The following is a 17,454-nucleotide window of genomic DNA, read 5'->3' on the forward strand; positions in this document are numbered from 1 at the left end:
CTAATCCCAGTGGAAATAACCCTTCCTTGGACACATACCATGAAATTTCTCAATATTGGGGGTGCTCAAGCACCCACAGAGTCGGCTCCTATGCCTCAGTGTATGCAGCTCAAGTTCAGATAACTGATGAGTACTCTTTGCCACACTGAACTCCCTCCTCAAAGTGCCTTCACCTCCAACTCCCCCTTCACTTTCTCCCCAGACTCTGGCAGAGTACTTTCATGATAAGGTTCACAAGATTAACCTTGGATTCTCAGCCAAGTTACCTCCACCTCTCCTTCCCTTAGTACATTTTCTCAACCCTCCTTTAACCCCTTCCTCCTTTCCTTCCTTTTCTGAAATCACTGAAGAGGAAACTACACATTTTCTTTCCTCCTCAAAACTAACCACCTGTTCCTCTGATCCTATTCCCACCCATCTACTTAGCACTGTTTCTTCTACTGTCTTCCCTTCTATTTGTCATATCCTTAATCTTTCACTTTCCACTGCGACTATTCCTGATGCCTTCAAACATTCTGTAGTTACACCACTCCTCAGAAAACCTTCATTGGACCCTACCTATCCTTCCAACTATTGCCCCATCTCCCTATTTCCTTTCCTATCCAAGATACTGGAACTTGCTGTCTGCTGCAGATGTCTTGACGTTCTTGATCCACTTCAGTCTGACTTTTGCCCTCTTCATTCAACTGAAACAGTGCTTGCTAAAGCCTGTTCCTGACCAGATCCAAAGGTCTCTATTTTATCCTTATCCTTCCTGATCTATCTGCTGCTTTTGAAACTGTTGATCACCGCCTACTCCTTGATACGCTGTCCTCACTTAGATTTCAGGGCTCTGTTCTTTTCTGGTTTTCTTCTTATCTCTCTCATCGCACTTTTAGTGTATACTCTGGTGGATTCTCCTCCACTTCTTTCCCACTATCTGTTGGTGTATCTCAGGGCTCTGTCTTGGGACCTTTTTTTTTTCTCCATCTATACTTCTTCCCTTGGTGCTCTGATCTCATCCCATGGTTTTAAGTATCACCTTTATTTATTTGTATTTATTTTTGTTACATTTGTACCCCGCGCTTTCCCACTCATGGCAGGCTCAATGCGGCGGGCAATGGAGGGTTAAGTGACTTGCCCAGAGTCACAAGGAGCTGCCTGTGCCGGGAATCGAACTCAGTTCCTCTGTTCCCCAGGACCAAAGTCCACCACCCTAACCACTAGGCCACTCCTCCACTGCCAAGCTAACCGCCTTCACCACGTTCTCCGGCAATGAATTCCAGAGTTTAATTACGCGTTGGGTGAAGAAAACGTTTCTCCGATTTGTTTTAAATTTACTACACTGTAGTTTCATCGCATGCCCCCTAGTCCTAATATTTTTGGAAAGCATGAACAGATGCTTCACATCCACCTGTTCCACTCCACTCATTATTTTATATACCTCTATCATGTCTCCACTCAGCCGTCTCTTCTCCAAGCTGAAAAGCCCTAGCATCCTTAGTCTTTCTTCATAGGGAAGTCGTCCCATCCCCGCTATCATTTTAGTCACCCTTAGCTGTACCTTTTCCAGTTCCACTATATCTTTCTTGAGATGCGGCGACCAGAATTGAACACAATACTCAAGGTGCGGTCGCACCATGGAGCAATATAACGGCATTATAACATCCTCACACCTGTTTTCCATACCTTTCCTAATAATACCCAACATTCTATTCGCTTTCCGAGCCACAGCAGCACACTGAGCAGAAGGTTTCAGTGTATTATCGACAACGACACCCAGATCCTTTTCTTGGTCTGTAACTCCTAACGTGGAACCTTGCATGATGTAGCTATAATTCGGGTTCTTTTTTCCCACATGCATCACCTTGCACTTGCTCACATTAAACGTCATCTGCCATCTAGCCGTCCAGTCTCCCAGTCTCGTAAGGTCCTTCTGTAATTTTTCACAATCCTGTTGCGAGTTAACAACTTTGAATAAGTTTGTGTCATCAGCAAATCTAATTACCTCACTTGTTTCTCCCATCTCTAAATCATTTATAAATATATTAAAAAGCAACGGTCCTAGCACAGACCCCTGAGGAACCCCACTAACTACCCTTCTCCATTGTGAATACTGCCCATTTAACCCCACTCTCTGTTTCCTATCCTTCAACTAGTTTTTAATCCACAATAGGACTTTTCCTCCTATCCCATGACCCTCCAATTTCCTCTGTAGCCTTTCATGAGGTACCTTGTCAAGCGCCTTTTGAAAATCCAGATATACAGTTTCAACCTGCCTGTCTGACATTGCTGCCTGGATGTGTCACCACCACCTGAAACTAAACATGACCAAAACTGAGCTTCTTATCTTTCCCCTAAACCAACCTCTCCTCTTCGCCCATTCTCTGTCTCTGTGGATAACACTCTCAGCCTCCCTGTCTCATCAGCTCATAACCTTGGGGTCATCTTTGACTCCTCTTTCTCTGCACATATCCAATAGACTGCTAAAACTTGTCATTTCTTTCTCTATAATATCACCAAAATTCATCCTTTTATTTCTAAACACACTACCAAAACCATTATCCACACATTTATCACCTCTCGCTTGGACTACTGCAACTTGCTCCTCACAGATCTCCCACTATGCCATCTCTCTCACCTTCAATCTGTTCAAACTTCTGCTGCACAACTTATATTCCGCCAGTATCACTATGCTCATATTAGCCCTCTCCTCAAGTCAATTCATTGGCTCCGTATCCATTTCCGCATACAGTTCAAACTCCTCTTGCTGACTTACAAGTGCATTCACTCTGCATCTCCTCAGTACCTCTCCACCCTTATCTTTCCCTACACTCCTCCCTGGGAAGTCTGTTCTTTGGGTAAATCTCTCTTACCTGTACCCTTCTCCTCCACTGACAACTCCAGACTCCGTTCCTTTAATCTTGCTGCGCCATATGCCTGGAATAGACTTCCTGAGCCAGTATGTCAAGCTCCATCTCTGGCCATCTTCAAATCTAAGCTAAAGCTCACCTTTTGATGCTTTTAACTCCTAACTTTACTCACTTGTTCAGTACCCTTATTTTATCATCCCCACCTTAGTAATTCCCTTATCTCTTATTTGTCCTGTTTGTCTGTCCTAATTAGATTGTAAGTTCTGTCGAGCAGGGACTATCTCTTCATGTTCAAGTGTACAGCGCTTTGTACATCTAGTAGCGCTATAGAAATGATAAGTAGTAGTAGTATGTTGCCCTGGATCTTGTAATCCATTTGATTCCAGGTAGTTTCTTTCATTAGAGCCTCCATTATTTTTCCAACTACCGAAGCGAGGCTTACTGGCCTGTAGTTTCTGATGTCTTCTCTGCTACCACTTTTGTGAAGAGAGACTACTACTACTACTACTACTTATCATTTCTATAGCGCTACAAGGCATATGCAGCGCTGTACACTGTACACAAAAGACAGTCCCTGCTCAAAGAGCTTACAATCTAGATAAGACAGGTAACAGACAGAATAATTAAGGGTAAGGGAATAAAGAGGTGAGGATAAAAGGACAGGGCAAGTGAGTTAGGAGTCAAAAGCAGTAGTAAAGAGGTGGGTTTTCAGTTTGGACTTGAAAACGGCCAAAGATGGGGCTAGACGTACAGGCTCGGGAAGTCTATTCCAGGTGTGAGGTGCAGCAAGATAAAAGGAACGGAGTCTTGAATTAGCAGTAGAGGAGAAGGGGACCGATAAGAGAGATTTATCTACAGAACGGAGTACTCGAGAGGGGTGTAGGGAGAGACAATATTGGAGAGGTACTGGAGAGCGGCAGAGCGAATGCACATAGGTCAAAAGGAGAAGTTTGAATTGAATACGGAAATGGATAGGGAACCAGTGAAGTGACTTAAGGAGAAGGCTAATGTGGGCATAGCGATTTTGGCGGAAAATGAGTCGCGCAGCAGAGTTTTCGATTGATTGAGGAAGAGACAGGTGGCTAAGAGGGAGGCCGGTGAGAAGTAGGTTACAATAATCAAGACGAGAGGTGATAAGAGTGTGGATAAGGGTTCTGGTAGAGTGCTCAGAGATGAAGGGACGGATTTTGCTGATGTTATAGAGAAAGAAACAACAGGTTTTGGCAATCTGCTGAATGTGAGCAGAGAAGGAGAGAGAGGAGTCAAAGATGACCCCAAGGTTACGAGCTGATGAGACAGGGACAATGAGAGTGCCATCCACAGAAATAGAGAAAGGGAGGGAGAGGAGAGGTAGGTTTATGGGGAAAGATGAGAAGCTCGGTTTTGGCCATGTTAAGTTTCAGATGACGTTGAGACATCCAGGCAGCGTTATCAGATAGGTAGGCTGAAACATTAGTCTGGATGCTGGTTGAGATTTCGGGGGTAGAGAGGTAGATTTGGGAGTCATCAGCATAGAGATGGTATTGAAAACCATGGGATGATATCAGAGAGCCAAGGGAAGAAGTGTAGATGGAGAACAGGAGAGGACCGAGAACAGAACCCTGAGGTACACCGATTGATAGAGGGATAGAAGTGGAAGAGGATCCACCAGAGTGTACACTAAAGGTACGAAGTGAGAGGTAGGAGGAGAACCAGGAAAGAACAGAGCCCTGGAATCCAAATGAAGACAGCATATCAAGGAGTAGGCTGTGATCAACAGTGTCAAAAGCGGCGGATAGATCGAGAAGGATGAGGATAGAATAGAGACCTTTGGATTTGGCCAGGAACAGGTCATTGGAAACTTTTGTAAGTGCAGTTTCAGTTGAATGAAGAGGGTGAAAGCCAGATTGGAGTGGGTCAAGAACAGCATGAGATGAGAGAAAGTCAAGATAGCAGCTGTGAATGGCACATTCAAGTAACTTGGAAAGGAAGGGGAGGAGGGAGATGGGTCGATAGTTGGAAGGACAGGTAGGGTCAAGTGAAGGTTTCTTCAGGAGCAGTGTGACCACAGCATGTTTGAAGCCATCAGGAACGGTCGCAGAGACACATTCACTCTTCTCCAGTCCCACAGAACCTCTTCCATCTCAACGTCATCATAACCCAGCTGATGAAAACTCCTTTTGAGCCACTTGATTCCTGTCATCTGAAGTACCTGAACTGGAACTTCTTGTTTTTGGTGGTGGTCACTTCAACTTGCAGAGTCAGTGAGCTGCAGACCCTAGTAGCTGGTCCATCTTTGACAAAGTTTCACCATATCACAGTAGTTCTCTGCACACATCCTAAGTTGCTGTCAGAGTTCCATCTTAACTAGTCAGTTGTCCTTATAAGAGTTTCCCCCAAATCTCATGCCCATCTTGGCAAAAACGCACGGCACACCTTGGACTGCAAGTGAGCCATAGCCTTCTGTCTGGAGCGGATTAAAGTCAATAGATAGTCCACCCAGTTTTTTGTTTCTTTTGACCTAAACAGGATGGGGGCAGCCATTGGTAAATACACTTTATCTAACTAGCTAGCAGACTTCCACTTGTGCCATGTCATGGCTCACAATGTTTCCTAGGCCCAATTTTATTTTGTTCCAGTCTGCACCCTCACATGAAGACTGTATAAAAGTTCAGGTTGATTGTTTTCTAGTTGGCCTTGTTGTTGCAAGTCTTTGGTGAGCCTGGCAACTAGGGATTCTCATATGTGAGAAACAATGTCCTGCATGTTCTTAGAGAAAGAGAAGTTATTCATCTCTAGCAGGTGTTCTCCAAGAACAGAAGGACATGTGGTTTCACTTCCCTTCCCGCCTCCCCTAGGAGTTGTTTTCTTTTAGCTTTGATATTATACTGCTGGTCCCATGCGCTCACGAGCAGGAAGACATCTGTGCATGCACAATGTGATGCTGCCAAAGGCTTCTTAGATATAGAACGCTGGGTAGCGTCTGCACCAGGGCTCAGTCAGATAACGTCACCCGTATGTGAGAATGTATCCTGCTGTCCTAAAAGAACATCTGTTACAGGTGAGTAACTTCGCTTTCGATGCCACTGGAAATTGTTCTCATGATGTCCATTCTGTCCCGCCAGCTCTCTAGTATCCTGTGTTTGCTTAATAGTTCTATAGATATATTTTTATGTTTATGTTCAAACACAACATACTGAAGTGGAAACTCGCGCCCTTCAAATACTACTTTTCCAAAATAAACACTTGTCTGTAAATGTTGCAGAGAATCTTGTAAAATGATAATAATAATGATAATGGAGGAAAAAGACCTCAGATGACTGTATAATTGCCGGTATTAGATATAAAACCAGCTTAATTCTGCTGACAGCTTTCTGCTTATATCATTGGTCAAAAAACCTTCATAGGACACTCAATCTTTATTTAATACTGTGATTGTTAAACAAGTTGTTTTTTAAATATTTAATCTAATAGATTTAAATGCCCATGCATTGCACTCTGTCCAGCTTATAATTGAAAAAGAAAAACGCCTATATTGCGACCCAAATCGGGAGATAGACGTTTATCTCACAAAAACGAATAAAGCGGTATAATCGAAAGCCGAATTTGGACGTTTTCAACTGCACTTCGTCGCGGATGCGGACAAAGTTGATGGGGGCGTGTCAAAGGCGTGGTGAAGGCGGAACTGGGGCGTGGTTATCGGCCGATCAGAGATAGGCGCCTTTCGCCGATAATGGAAAAAAAATATGCGTTTTTAGCGAGAATTTAGGGCACTTTTCCTGGACCCTGTTTTTCCACGAATAAGGCCCCAAAAAGTGCCCTAAATGACCAGATGACCACTGGAGGGAATCGGGGATGACCTCCCCTGAGTCCCCCAGTGGTCACTAACCCCCTCCCACCACAAAATATGCCGTTTCACAACTGTTTATTTTCACCCTCAAATGTCATACCCACCTCCCTGGCAGCAGTATGCAGGTCACTGGAGCAGTTATTGGGGGGTGCAGTGGACTTCAGGCAGGTGGACCCAGGCCCATCCCCCCCTACCTGTTACAGTTGTGCTGCTTAATGCTTAGTTGTTCAACCCCCCCAAACCCTCTGTACCCACATGTAGGTGCCCCCCTTCACCCCTTAGGGCTATAGTAATGGTGTAGACTTGTGGGTGGTGGGTTTTGAGGGGGATTTGGGGGGCTCAACACCCAAGGGAAGGATGCTATGCACCTGGGAGCTCTTTTACCTTTTTTTTTTTTTTTTAAAGTGCCCCCTAGGGTGCCCGGTTGGTGTCCTGGCATGTGCACTACGAATCCTGGCCCCTCCCACGAACAAAATGCCTTGGATTTATTCGTTTTTGAGCTGGGCGCTTTCATTTTCCATTATCACTGAAAAACAAAAACGCCCAGCTCACAAATTGTCGAATAAAACATGGACGTCTATTTTTTTCGAAATTACGGTTCGGTCCGCCCCTTCACGGACCCGATCTCGGAGATAAACGCCCGTGGAGATAGACGTTTTTGTTCAATTATGCCCCTCCACGTCAGTCTCTTAGACTTTAATGCATTTGAATATAAATGCTTGCACTCTGTGTCTGTCATCTCTGTTTTCTCAAAGTAATTCTGACAGTTAACATCAAAGCAGGAAAAAAGGAAGCACTTAACTAGGGCTGTTGAAAGGATCCTTTTAGTGTATTGGGTTTTATGCTATATTGGTGGGAATTTGTTTCTCCATTTTTGGTTTTTATATTTAAACATAAACATTAAGTAATTTGTAATTAGTTAGAAAAAGTAACTTTATTTCATTCTTTTGGTTTCAGGTAAAAATGCACATCAAGTCAGTAACAGATTTTGAATGGCTAAAGCAGAGCAGATTCTACTTTAAGGAAGATTTAGATCAGATCTGGGTCTCCATCACAGATGTTCACTTTGTTTACCAGAATGAATTTCTAGGCTGCACTGATCGTCTGGTTATTACTCCTCTAACAGATAGGTGAGCATCCAGTAAAATGGTATAGGGTCTGTATCAGATATTTTATGAAATGAGACTTTGCATATCTCCCTTCAGCTTTCTTCTAGGGTGTAAATATTTAGTTCTCTAGTACCTGCAAGGAATCAGTAATGCACAAGAAGCAAACCTGTATCAAGGGAAATGAAATTCTAAAACATTCCATGATGTGAGATGCCAAGAGGTTTGACTGACAGGAAATGTCAGAAAATATTTTTTTCATTGAAGAGTGATAGAAATATGCAGCGCTCTCCTTGGTTGGACTGTGGAAGCTAAAACAGTAACAGAGTTTAAGAAACATAAATAAACACAGACAGACAGTGAAACACCTTTTTGTTTGAGGAACCCAAGCTCCGACCTTGCCCTCACCTCCACCTCAAGATAATACCACCAATTTTAATATTATTTTTTGCTTTTATTCTTCACATATAGCTTTCCTTTTTCTTCTCTTAACTCACTGCCTGATATTCAAAGCAATTTAACCCAAATGCTGATCATCAGTGGTACTACTGACCGCCTTTGTGTTGTCCCATTAGTGCCAGGTTGGTGCGGGGGTAGAGTTTGAGTGGAGCCTGGATTTAACTGATTAGCAGCCATATTCAGATTGCAAACTGGTTAAGTAAGCGGCTAAAGTTAGGACAGCAAAAAGGTTAACTTCCAGGTTGCAGTATCATTATTACAGGTGTGTTAGAGGTTGTGGTGGCATCACTCATGCTTTAAGGACCCCACTAGACCACCAGGACTTTACTAGGGAATGGGGTGGGGGGGGGCTCGGTCTTCCTTCACGTCGGAGGTGGGAGGGAGAGGAAAATCAGAGGAACAGAGGGCACCTGCATCCCTTATGCGGGTACCAGCCAATATTCAGCTGAGGCCTGCATAAGTCTCTTATGTTGATCCTGGCTGAATATCAGCCATGACTAGTACTACTATTACTTATCATTTCTATAGCCCGCATAAGCTCCAGCAGCCAGTATAACTATAATTAGCACTGGATATTCAATGCTGGTCCTCAGTTCCTGGTACTCGTTTGGGGCCTTGCCAGGTATTAGTGATCTGGATTGGCCACTGTTGGAAACAGGATACTTGATGGCCCTTTTGTCTCAGTATGGCAAGGCTTTATGTTCTTATCTTTAGGGACTGATTATAGTCCATCTTGAGTACAATATATATTAAGTAGTAATAACCCCATTTTAGTCCAATTTATAGTATAACTAGAGAGGGCTCCAAAATTTTCTAAATAATTCTCATATAGATGGTTCAGATAAGATGTGTAATAAGACATCATCTGTGTACCCTTAATTTTCTCTGATTCTTGAATTTGAATTAACAAAGGTTCTAATGTTAGGATAAACATGAATGGGATAGAGGACAACCTTGCTTAGTATGTCTGTTAAAAGAGAATTGCTGAGTTAAGGTTGAATTTATACTCAAACAGGCTGTAAATTATAGTATACTATTTTAATCACGTCAGTAAACATTTTACCTAGTTGGAACAAATATAAAATTTGAAATAAAAAATTCAATTCAATATAATCAAAAACTTTCTCAGCATCCAAAGAAATCACACAAGCAGAATTGTTCAGATGTTAAGCAATTTGTAAAACACAACAAAAAGTTCTAGCTAACCTTTCCTTGACAAATCCTGTTTGAGAGAAGTGAATTAAGTTATTATTATTGACAATCATTCCATTAGGATTTTTGCATAAATCTTATAATCATAATCCAGAAGGATGCTTAAAACTTTTCTATTTCGTAAATTTGTTGTATTCCATAGAAAATGAGTTCCTAGAGATTGTTTTGCTGATTGTATAATTTTTTTGTAAGTTTATTTGAACATCTGGTTCAATTGTCAATATTTATGTAACCTGCAGTGAACTATATTGGTATCTGCGGGCTATAAGCTCTGTATAATGTAATGTAATTAAATGCACCTGTAATTTTTTGCCTGTAATGGGTTTCTCTAATACTACTACAGTTGCTTCTGTAAAAGTACCTTTACTTTGTTTGTTATGTATAAAATAAGACTGTAATGGGGGGAAGTTATCAGTACTGGCTACTGAGAAGTCAGGTGATTTTAGCACAGGCTCTCACTTAATAAAATTGAACCCTGTGCTAAAGTAACCTGATGGGTTAAAATAACCCAACTTAATGGTAGCCCATGTTGATAACTTCCCCCCAAATGAAATAATAAATGGGGGTGATAAATGGTATACAACAGGGGCCTAGCCACAGGGGGGCCTCAGGGAACCAGGCCCCACCCATTAGTGGCTCAGCCTCTCCCCCTGTTTCATTGTATGCACTTGCCTATAATTTCCCCCCCCCCCCCCCCCCCTTCCCATGCCGCCCTGCACAATCTGGTATCTCTCACCCTTCTCTCCTCCCCATGGTCCAGCATCTCTCTTTTCACTCCCCTCCCATGTGGCAGTCCTCCAAATTTACAGCAGCATCAGCTATCAAGGCAGCCTCACCTCCTAAAATAGGAACACTTAGCATCTCCTAAATAGGAGGCAGTGAATGCTCCTGCATTAATTATGTGCCGTTGCCAATCATTTTACTACTGGGGTAAAAATGGGCTTAGTGCGCAGGAAAGTCCTGGATAAGGTGCACTAAGCCCTTTTTTAATGCAGCTTAGTCAAATTGACTCTTAAGAGAGCAGACTGGGCAGTAGCAGGACAGGTATTGACATAATACAAAAGCTGGAGTAGCACTTGTGACAATACAGCAGGGCACCAAATCAAGAGAACAGACTAGGCTGTAGCAGGGTAGAAAGTGGTACACCAGTATAGAGGGTTGAGGAATTAGGAGGTTGTTTTGAATGTGCAACTAACAGAACCCAAGGAGACCACACAGCTTTGACTAGAGTAGCAGCTGTCAAGATACTGAGAACAGAGTGGGTTTGCATTAGGATAGTGAGCTGTGCACTCAGCCCCCCCCCCCCCTACTCACATTCACATAGAAACTAAAGAAACCAAGCAAATGGATTTTTGAAACACTAGTTTTCTCACTAAATCTAGTAATAGCTGTGAGCAATGTGGATTTATAATATCCCCTGTCATAGTGAATATATGTTCACACTGAATAAAGACAGGAAATGTTGGCTAGACTACCAATTTGTGTGCCCAGAATGCCAACAGGTCTAGTTGTGGTCTTGACTGGCTGTATAATTTACTGTGTCACAGAAATTCATGTAGGGGTTTCACTTGCAGCAGACCAGTGCTCTTCCAGTTATCACTGTGGTATGGCTTCTGTCACCAAAGATTGTTCTGTGATGATGACCCATGAGGACTGGCACACAAAGTTGGGGGCAATTGGTAGCTGACACAGTGCTTCTCATGTTTCCTCTACTGCTTGCCATTGTGCCTAGCCTTTTCTCTGCTGCTGCTTCCTTCCCTCCACTTGGCTCATCAACTTATCTCTCCGGTAATCATTGTGTTGCACTGCAAGGCAATAGTTCTTTCACCCACATGTGAAGGGGTTTCAACCTTTCTTGGACCTCAACATAGAAAGAGTCCACCAGCACCAAAATCTTTCTTGTCACTGCCAAAAAATCATATAAATTCATTTTCAGAATATTCATTATTGGTAAAACAAGGTTTAAAGGAGCCCTTCTGAAATTCAGTTTCTCCATGGTATCCTTGAAGAACTTCATGACATCAGTTGTCTGTCATATTTTTCTGTTCCATATCATCAAGCTGATCAATCCATAGACTGGTGGGTTGTGTCCATCTACCAGCAGGTGGAGATAGAGAGCAAACTTTTGCCTCCCTATATGTGGTCATGTGCTGCCGGAAACTCCCCAGTATGTTCTCTATCTCAGCAGGTGGTGGTCACACACAGCAGCAGCTCTGGCTAGGCCTCCAAGCCTAATCCTTAGGTTTTGTTGAGGCCTGGGGTTGAGGGCTCTTTTGAGCAAGTGCAAACCTGGTGGTGCCAGGTCCCTCCTTTTCTCCCCCCTCCCGCTGGCTCCGTTAAAAAAAAAAAAAAAAAAAAAATTTTAAACGTCCTTAAAGGCGTTTATTTCGACGTTTATTTAAACGTTCATTGCAGCTACTCACTGGGACACCAGTTCGTTACAGCTCGGAGCGGCAAGCAGGTAATTTTACCTTTTTATAGCGGGCAGGGGGTTCCCCGATTCTTCTCCTCGTGGCATATGGCGTCGGAGGGCGAGGGCGCAAAGGGTCGCTCCCCGGATCGCTGGAGCGCTTCTAAAGGGGATGCGGGGGTTTTACAGCCTGATTCGCCCTTGATGGGTGACAGCTTAGTGACCGATGAATGTCCCGGTCCTTCCTCCGGCGTGGCGGTTTTTCCCGCCATAAACGCCCATCCCCCTCTCCTCGCCTCCGCCATCTTGGCCGGCCACGCGGCTCGGACGGCTTCTTCGTGGGCCGCCCTTGAGGTTGGAGACATTAATGCCATGAACGCCCTTAATTTGGGCGACGGCACAAAAGCGGCTAAAGTTAAGCGCCGTTTTTTCCCGCGCGGCTCCTTCGCGGAGTGTCGCGCCGGACGCCATTTTGGATGCGCAGCATGTCTCTCCCCGCTCGTGTGAGCGCCGGTTGAGGGTGCGTCTAGGGCTGTTGCCCAGGCTGCGGAAGTGCACAGTCTGGGGGGTTTCTCCCCCGAGTTTGTTTTGCTGCTGCATCAGGCTTTCCTCATGCAAAACGCTGCCCCTGCTCCCTCGTCTGGTAAAGAGGTTGAGGTTCCCAGAGGTAACGCCCTCGGGTTGATTCCCAGGCCTTGGAGGACTTTGTCTCCTCCGATGTAGATGAGGGCAGCGTGTCTGAGGTCTCCCAACGGTCCTTGCGGATTCCTTGGAGGAGATAGATCCCCGCTCGGATGGAGCGGATGACCCCTCTGCAGCGCGGCTTTTTAGCCCAGAGGATTTGCCCAACCTGTTGTTACAGGCCATGGACACTTTGAAGATTTCCTCTCCGGAGGACGTCTCTCCCTCAGCCCCTGTTGGCTCTGCCATTATGCTGGGGACGAAGCGCCCGCCTAGAACCTTCCACGTGCATGATGCCATGCACACCTTAATTTCGGCTCAATGGGATGTCCCGGAAGCGAGCCTTAAAGTGGCTAGGGCTATGTCCCGCCTCTATCCTTTGGCTGTGAGTGAACGTGAGGCCTATCTGTGGCCTACCGTGGATTCTTTAATCACTGCGGTGACTAAGAAAACGGCTTTGCCGGTGGAAGGTGGCACGGCCCTAAAGGACGCCCAAGACAGAAGATTGGAGGCGGCCTTAAGGTCGTCCTTTGAGGCAGCTGCTTTAAGTTTCCAGGCCTCAGTTTGCGGCTCCTATGTGGCCAGGGTGTGCCTGACTATGGTGCAGCGGGCTTCCCCCTCGGATCATTCCTTGAGGGCTGATTGGCCGGCCCTGGAATCGGGCTTAGCCTATTTGGCAGACTTGCTGTATGATGTCTTGAGAGCCTCAGCTAAAGGCATGGCTCAGACAGTCTCTGCGTGGCGGTGGCTTTGGCTGAAACATTGGTCTGCTGACCACGCCTCTAAATCCCGCCTGGCTAGATTGCCTTTTAAAGGCAAGCTGCTCTTTGGGGTCGAGCTGGACAAAATCGTGACCGATCTCGGCACGTCCAAGGGCAAAAAATTACCAGAGGTCAGGGCTCGGGCTAGTACTCGACCCGGTACCTCCAGAGGACGGTTGCAGGAAGCCCGTCGGTACCGCCCGGGCAAGTCGGGTTCCTCTGCCCCCTCTTCCTTCAAGAGGAATTTCTCCCCCAAGCAGCATTCCTTTCGCAGAGACCGCCGTCCCGGAGGTGCTCCCTCCGGTCCTCCCCCAGGGTCTCGTACCCAATGACGGGGCCTTGGTCCACGCCCCAGTGCAGATTGGAGGACGGCTGTCCTCGTTTCGGGGCGAGTGGACCACAATAACTTCAGACGCGTGGGTGCTGGAAGTCATCAGAGACGGCTACAAGCTAGAGTTCTGCCGACCCTTAAGAGACGGGTTCGTACTCTCTCCCTGCAAGTCTCTGGTCAAGCTGTGGCAGTGCAGCAGACCTTGGACAATCTGATCCGCCTGGGCGCGGTCGTTCCGGTGCCAGAAAGTCAGCTTGGCAAGGGACGTTACTCCATTTACTTTGTGGTACCAAAGAAAGGAGGTTCTGTCCGGCCTATCCTCGACCTCAAAGGGGTCAATCGGGCCTTGAAAGTGCGGCACTTTCGCATGGAGACTCTCCGCTCTGTTATAGCGGCAGTGAAGGCAGGAGAGTTCTTGGCCTCCTTGGACATCAAGGAAGCGTATCTGCATATTCCCATCTGGCCTCCTCATCAACGCTTTCTGCGTTTTGCAGTCCTGGGACGACACTTCCAGTTCAGAGCCCTCCCATTCGGGTTGGCTACTGCTCCGCGGACCTTTTCCAAAGTAATGGTGGTCATTGCGGCCTTCCTACGAAAGGAAGGGGTACAAGTCCATCCTTATCTGGACGACTGGTTGATCCGAGCCCCCTCTTATGCAGAGTGCGGCAAAGCTGTGGACCGGGTAGTTGCTCTTTTGAGCTCCCTGGGATGGATCATCAACTGGGAGAAGAGCCAGCTGCGCCCGACTCAGTCCCTGGAGTACCTGGGAGTTCGATTCGACACCCAAGTGGGCAGAGTGTTCCTGCCAGACAATCGGATTGTCAAACTTCAGGCTCAAGTGGACCAGTTCCTAGTAGCCTCTCCTCCTCGGGCTTGGGACTATGTGCAGCTGTTGGGCTCTATGACGGCCACGATGGAAGTAGTGCCCTGGGCCAGGGCTCATATGAGACCACTTCAGCAATCTTTGCTGCGGCGCTGGACTCCGATGTCGGAGGATTATGCCGTGCGCCTTCCCTTGGACCCAGCAGTGCGCAAGGCGCTGAGCTGGTGGATGCAGACAGACAAGTTGTCTGCGGGAATGCCTCTGGTGACCCCAGAGTGGATTGTCGTCACGACGGACGCCTCTTTGTCGGGCTGGGGAGCCCACTGCTTGGGAAGGACAGCGCAGGGGCTCTGGTCTCCTGCAGAGGCAAAGTGGTCTATCAACCTCCTGGAACTCAGAGCCATTCGGTTGGCGCTTTTGGAGTTCATCCCGGTACTGGTGTTGAAGCCTGTACGGGTCCTGTCAGACAATGCCACGGCTGTGGCCTATGTCAACCGCCAGGGAGGTACCAAGAGCGCCCCTCTAGCCAAGGAGGCTATGAATCTTTGCCAGTGGGCGGAAGCGAACCTGGAGCAGCTTTCAGCGGCCCACATTGCTGGAGCCATGAATGTCAAGGCGGTCTTTCTCAGTCGCCATACCTTGGAGCCCGGAGAGTGGCAACTATCTGCTCAGGCGTTCTTGGACATCACGAAGCGCTGGGGCCAGCCGAGCCTAGATCTGATGGCGTCATCGGCCAATTGCCAAGTGCCGCGCTTTTTCAGCAGAGGACGGGACCCTCGATCCCTGGGAGTAGATGCTCTTCTCCAGCAGTGGCCGACACAAGAGCTCCTCTATGTGTTCCCGCCCTGGCCCAGGTTGGGCAGGGTGCTAGACCGGGTGGCAAAGCATCCCGGCAGGGTAATCCTGGTGGGTCCGGATTGGCCCAGACGTCCCTGGTATGCGGACTTGATCAGGCTCTCAGTCGACGATCCTCTGCGGCTGTCAGTGGAGCAGGGCCTGTTACATCAGGGTCCCGTGGTGATGGAGGATCCCTCCCCCTTTGGGCTTAAGGCCTGGCTATTGAGCGGCAGCGTCTGAGGAAGAAGGGCTTCTCAGACAAGGTCATCGCCACTATGCTAAGAGCGAGGAAGCGCTCTACTTCTACTGCTTACGCCAGGGTTTGGCGTATCTTTGCAGCGTGGTGTGAAGCAGGCTCACTTTCTCCCTTCACTGCTCCAATTTCTTCAGTGTTGGCGTTCCTGCAAGAAGGTCTGGAGAAAGGCCTGTCGCTCAGTTCCCTTAAAGTCCAGGTAGCGGCTCTGGCTTGCTTCAGGGGCCGCCTGAAGGGTGCTTCCCTGGCTTCGCAGCCAGATGTGGTGCGCTTTCTCAAGGGAGTTAATCACCTGCGCCCTCCTCTGCACTCAGTGGTGCCTGCGTGGAATCTCAACCTGGTGCTAAGAGCATTGCAGAAGCCGCCTTTTGAACCCTTGTCAAGGGCATCTCTGAAAGACCTGACGTGGAAAGCAGTCTTTTTGGTGGCTATCACTTCAGCCAGAAGAGTTTCCGAGCTCCAGGCGCTCTCATGTCGAGAGCCTTTTCTGCAGTTCACTGAGGCAGGAGTGACTATTCGCACAGTGCCTTCCTTTCTGCCCAAGATTGTTTCTCGCTTCCATGTGATTCAGCAGCTCTGTCTCCCTTCCTTTCGGAGGGAGGACTACCCAGAGGAGTACTCTGCTCTTAAATATCTGGATGTGAGGCGAGTCATCATCAGATACTTGGAAGTGACCAATGATTTCCGGAAATCGGATCATCTGTTTGTCCTGTTTGCAGGTCCTTGTAAGGGTCTGCAGGCTGCTAAGCCTACAGTGGCAAGATGGGTCAAGGAAGCCATTGCAGCGGCTTATGTGGCCGCAAGGAAGGTGCCGCCTATCCAGCTGAAGGCTCACTCCACGAGAGCTCAGGCGGCCTCGATGGCAGAGGCCGGATCCGTCTCCTTGGAAGAGATATGCAAGGCGGCAACTTGGGCTTCGGCTCATACATTCTCCAAGCTTACCGTTTGGCGGTGGCTGCACGGGCGGAGGCCCGGTTTGGAGCTTCAGTGTTGAGGTCAGGGATTTCAATGTCCCGCCCTGGGTGAGTACTGCTTCGGTACATCCCACCAGTCTATGGATTGATCAGCTTGATGATATGGAAGGTAAAATTATGTATAATCATACCTGATAATTTTCTTTCCATTAATCATAGCTGATCAATCCATAGCCCCTCCCAGATATCTGTACTGTTTTTATTCTGGTTGCATTTCAGGTTCAAGTTTAGTCTTCAGTTACTTCAGAAAGACTTCGTGTTCAAGTTTTTTCACTTGGATTCTTCAAGAGTTGAGACGAGTTTGTGTTACAGTGAGCTGCTGCATTCCTCTCCCCCCCCGTTTTCGGGGCTGGATTGAGACATAAATTCTGCCGGCACTCCCTCCCGCTTCGTGCGGCTGTAGGGCAGCTTTGTACCCCTCCCGCTTCGGCGGTGTTAGGGTCAGTCAGCTCCTCCCGCGGTTGCGGTTGCAGGATAAGCCAGATCCCCCCGCATCGGCGGGTGTGGTGTCCCTCCCCCGCTCCGCGGGGATGAGCTGGACGGATTCCCCTCCCCCACTTGTGTGGGGATGAGCTGGGTTAATTCCCCTCCCCCGTTTCGGCGGTGGTGAGCTGGGCAGAGTGTCCCTTCGTGGGTGTAATTCTCTAAGTGCTGAGTCCTGCGGATGGAGCTTTGATATCGACATACTGAGGAGTTTCCGGCAGCACATGACCACATATAGGGAGGCAAAAGTTTGCTCTCTATCTCCACCTGCTGGTAGATGGACACAACCCACCAGTCTATGGATTGATCAGCTATGATTAATGGAAAGAAAATTATCAGGTATGATTATACATAATTTTACCTTCTTAACATATCCGGGGGTTATTTAATACCAATTTTGGTCTCCAGTGACATATGATGGAGGGCTGCCCATTGTTCCTCTA

General features: G+C 47.2%; 1 protein-coding gene across 1 annotated transcript in view; it reads left to right on the forward strand.

The window, feature by feature from the left end:
* Nucleotides 1–17,454, forward strand: part of DNAH8 (dynein axonemal heavy chain 8) — a 1,267,128-nt gene that overhangs the window by 759,513 nt on the left and 490,161 nt on the right. The window contains 1 exon segment of the mRNA XM_030199255.1: nt 7,639–7,811. Coding sequence (XP_030055115.1) covers nt 7,639–7,811 — 173 coding nt within the window.

Source organism: Microcaecilia unicolor, chromosome 3, assembly GCF_901765095.1.
Source record: "Microcaecilia unicolor chromosome 3, aMicUni1.1, whole genome shotgun sequence".
Classification (NCBI taxonomy): domain Eukaryota; kingdom Metazoa; phylum Chordata; class Amphibia; order Gymnophiona; family Siphonopidae; genus Microcaecilia; species Microcaecilia unicolor.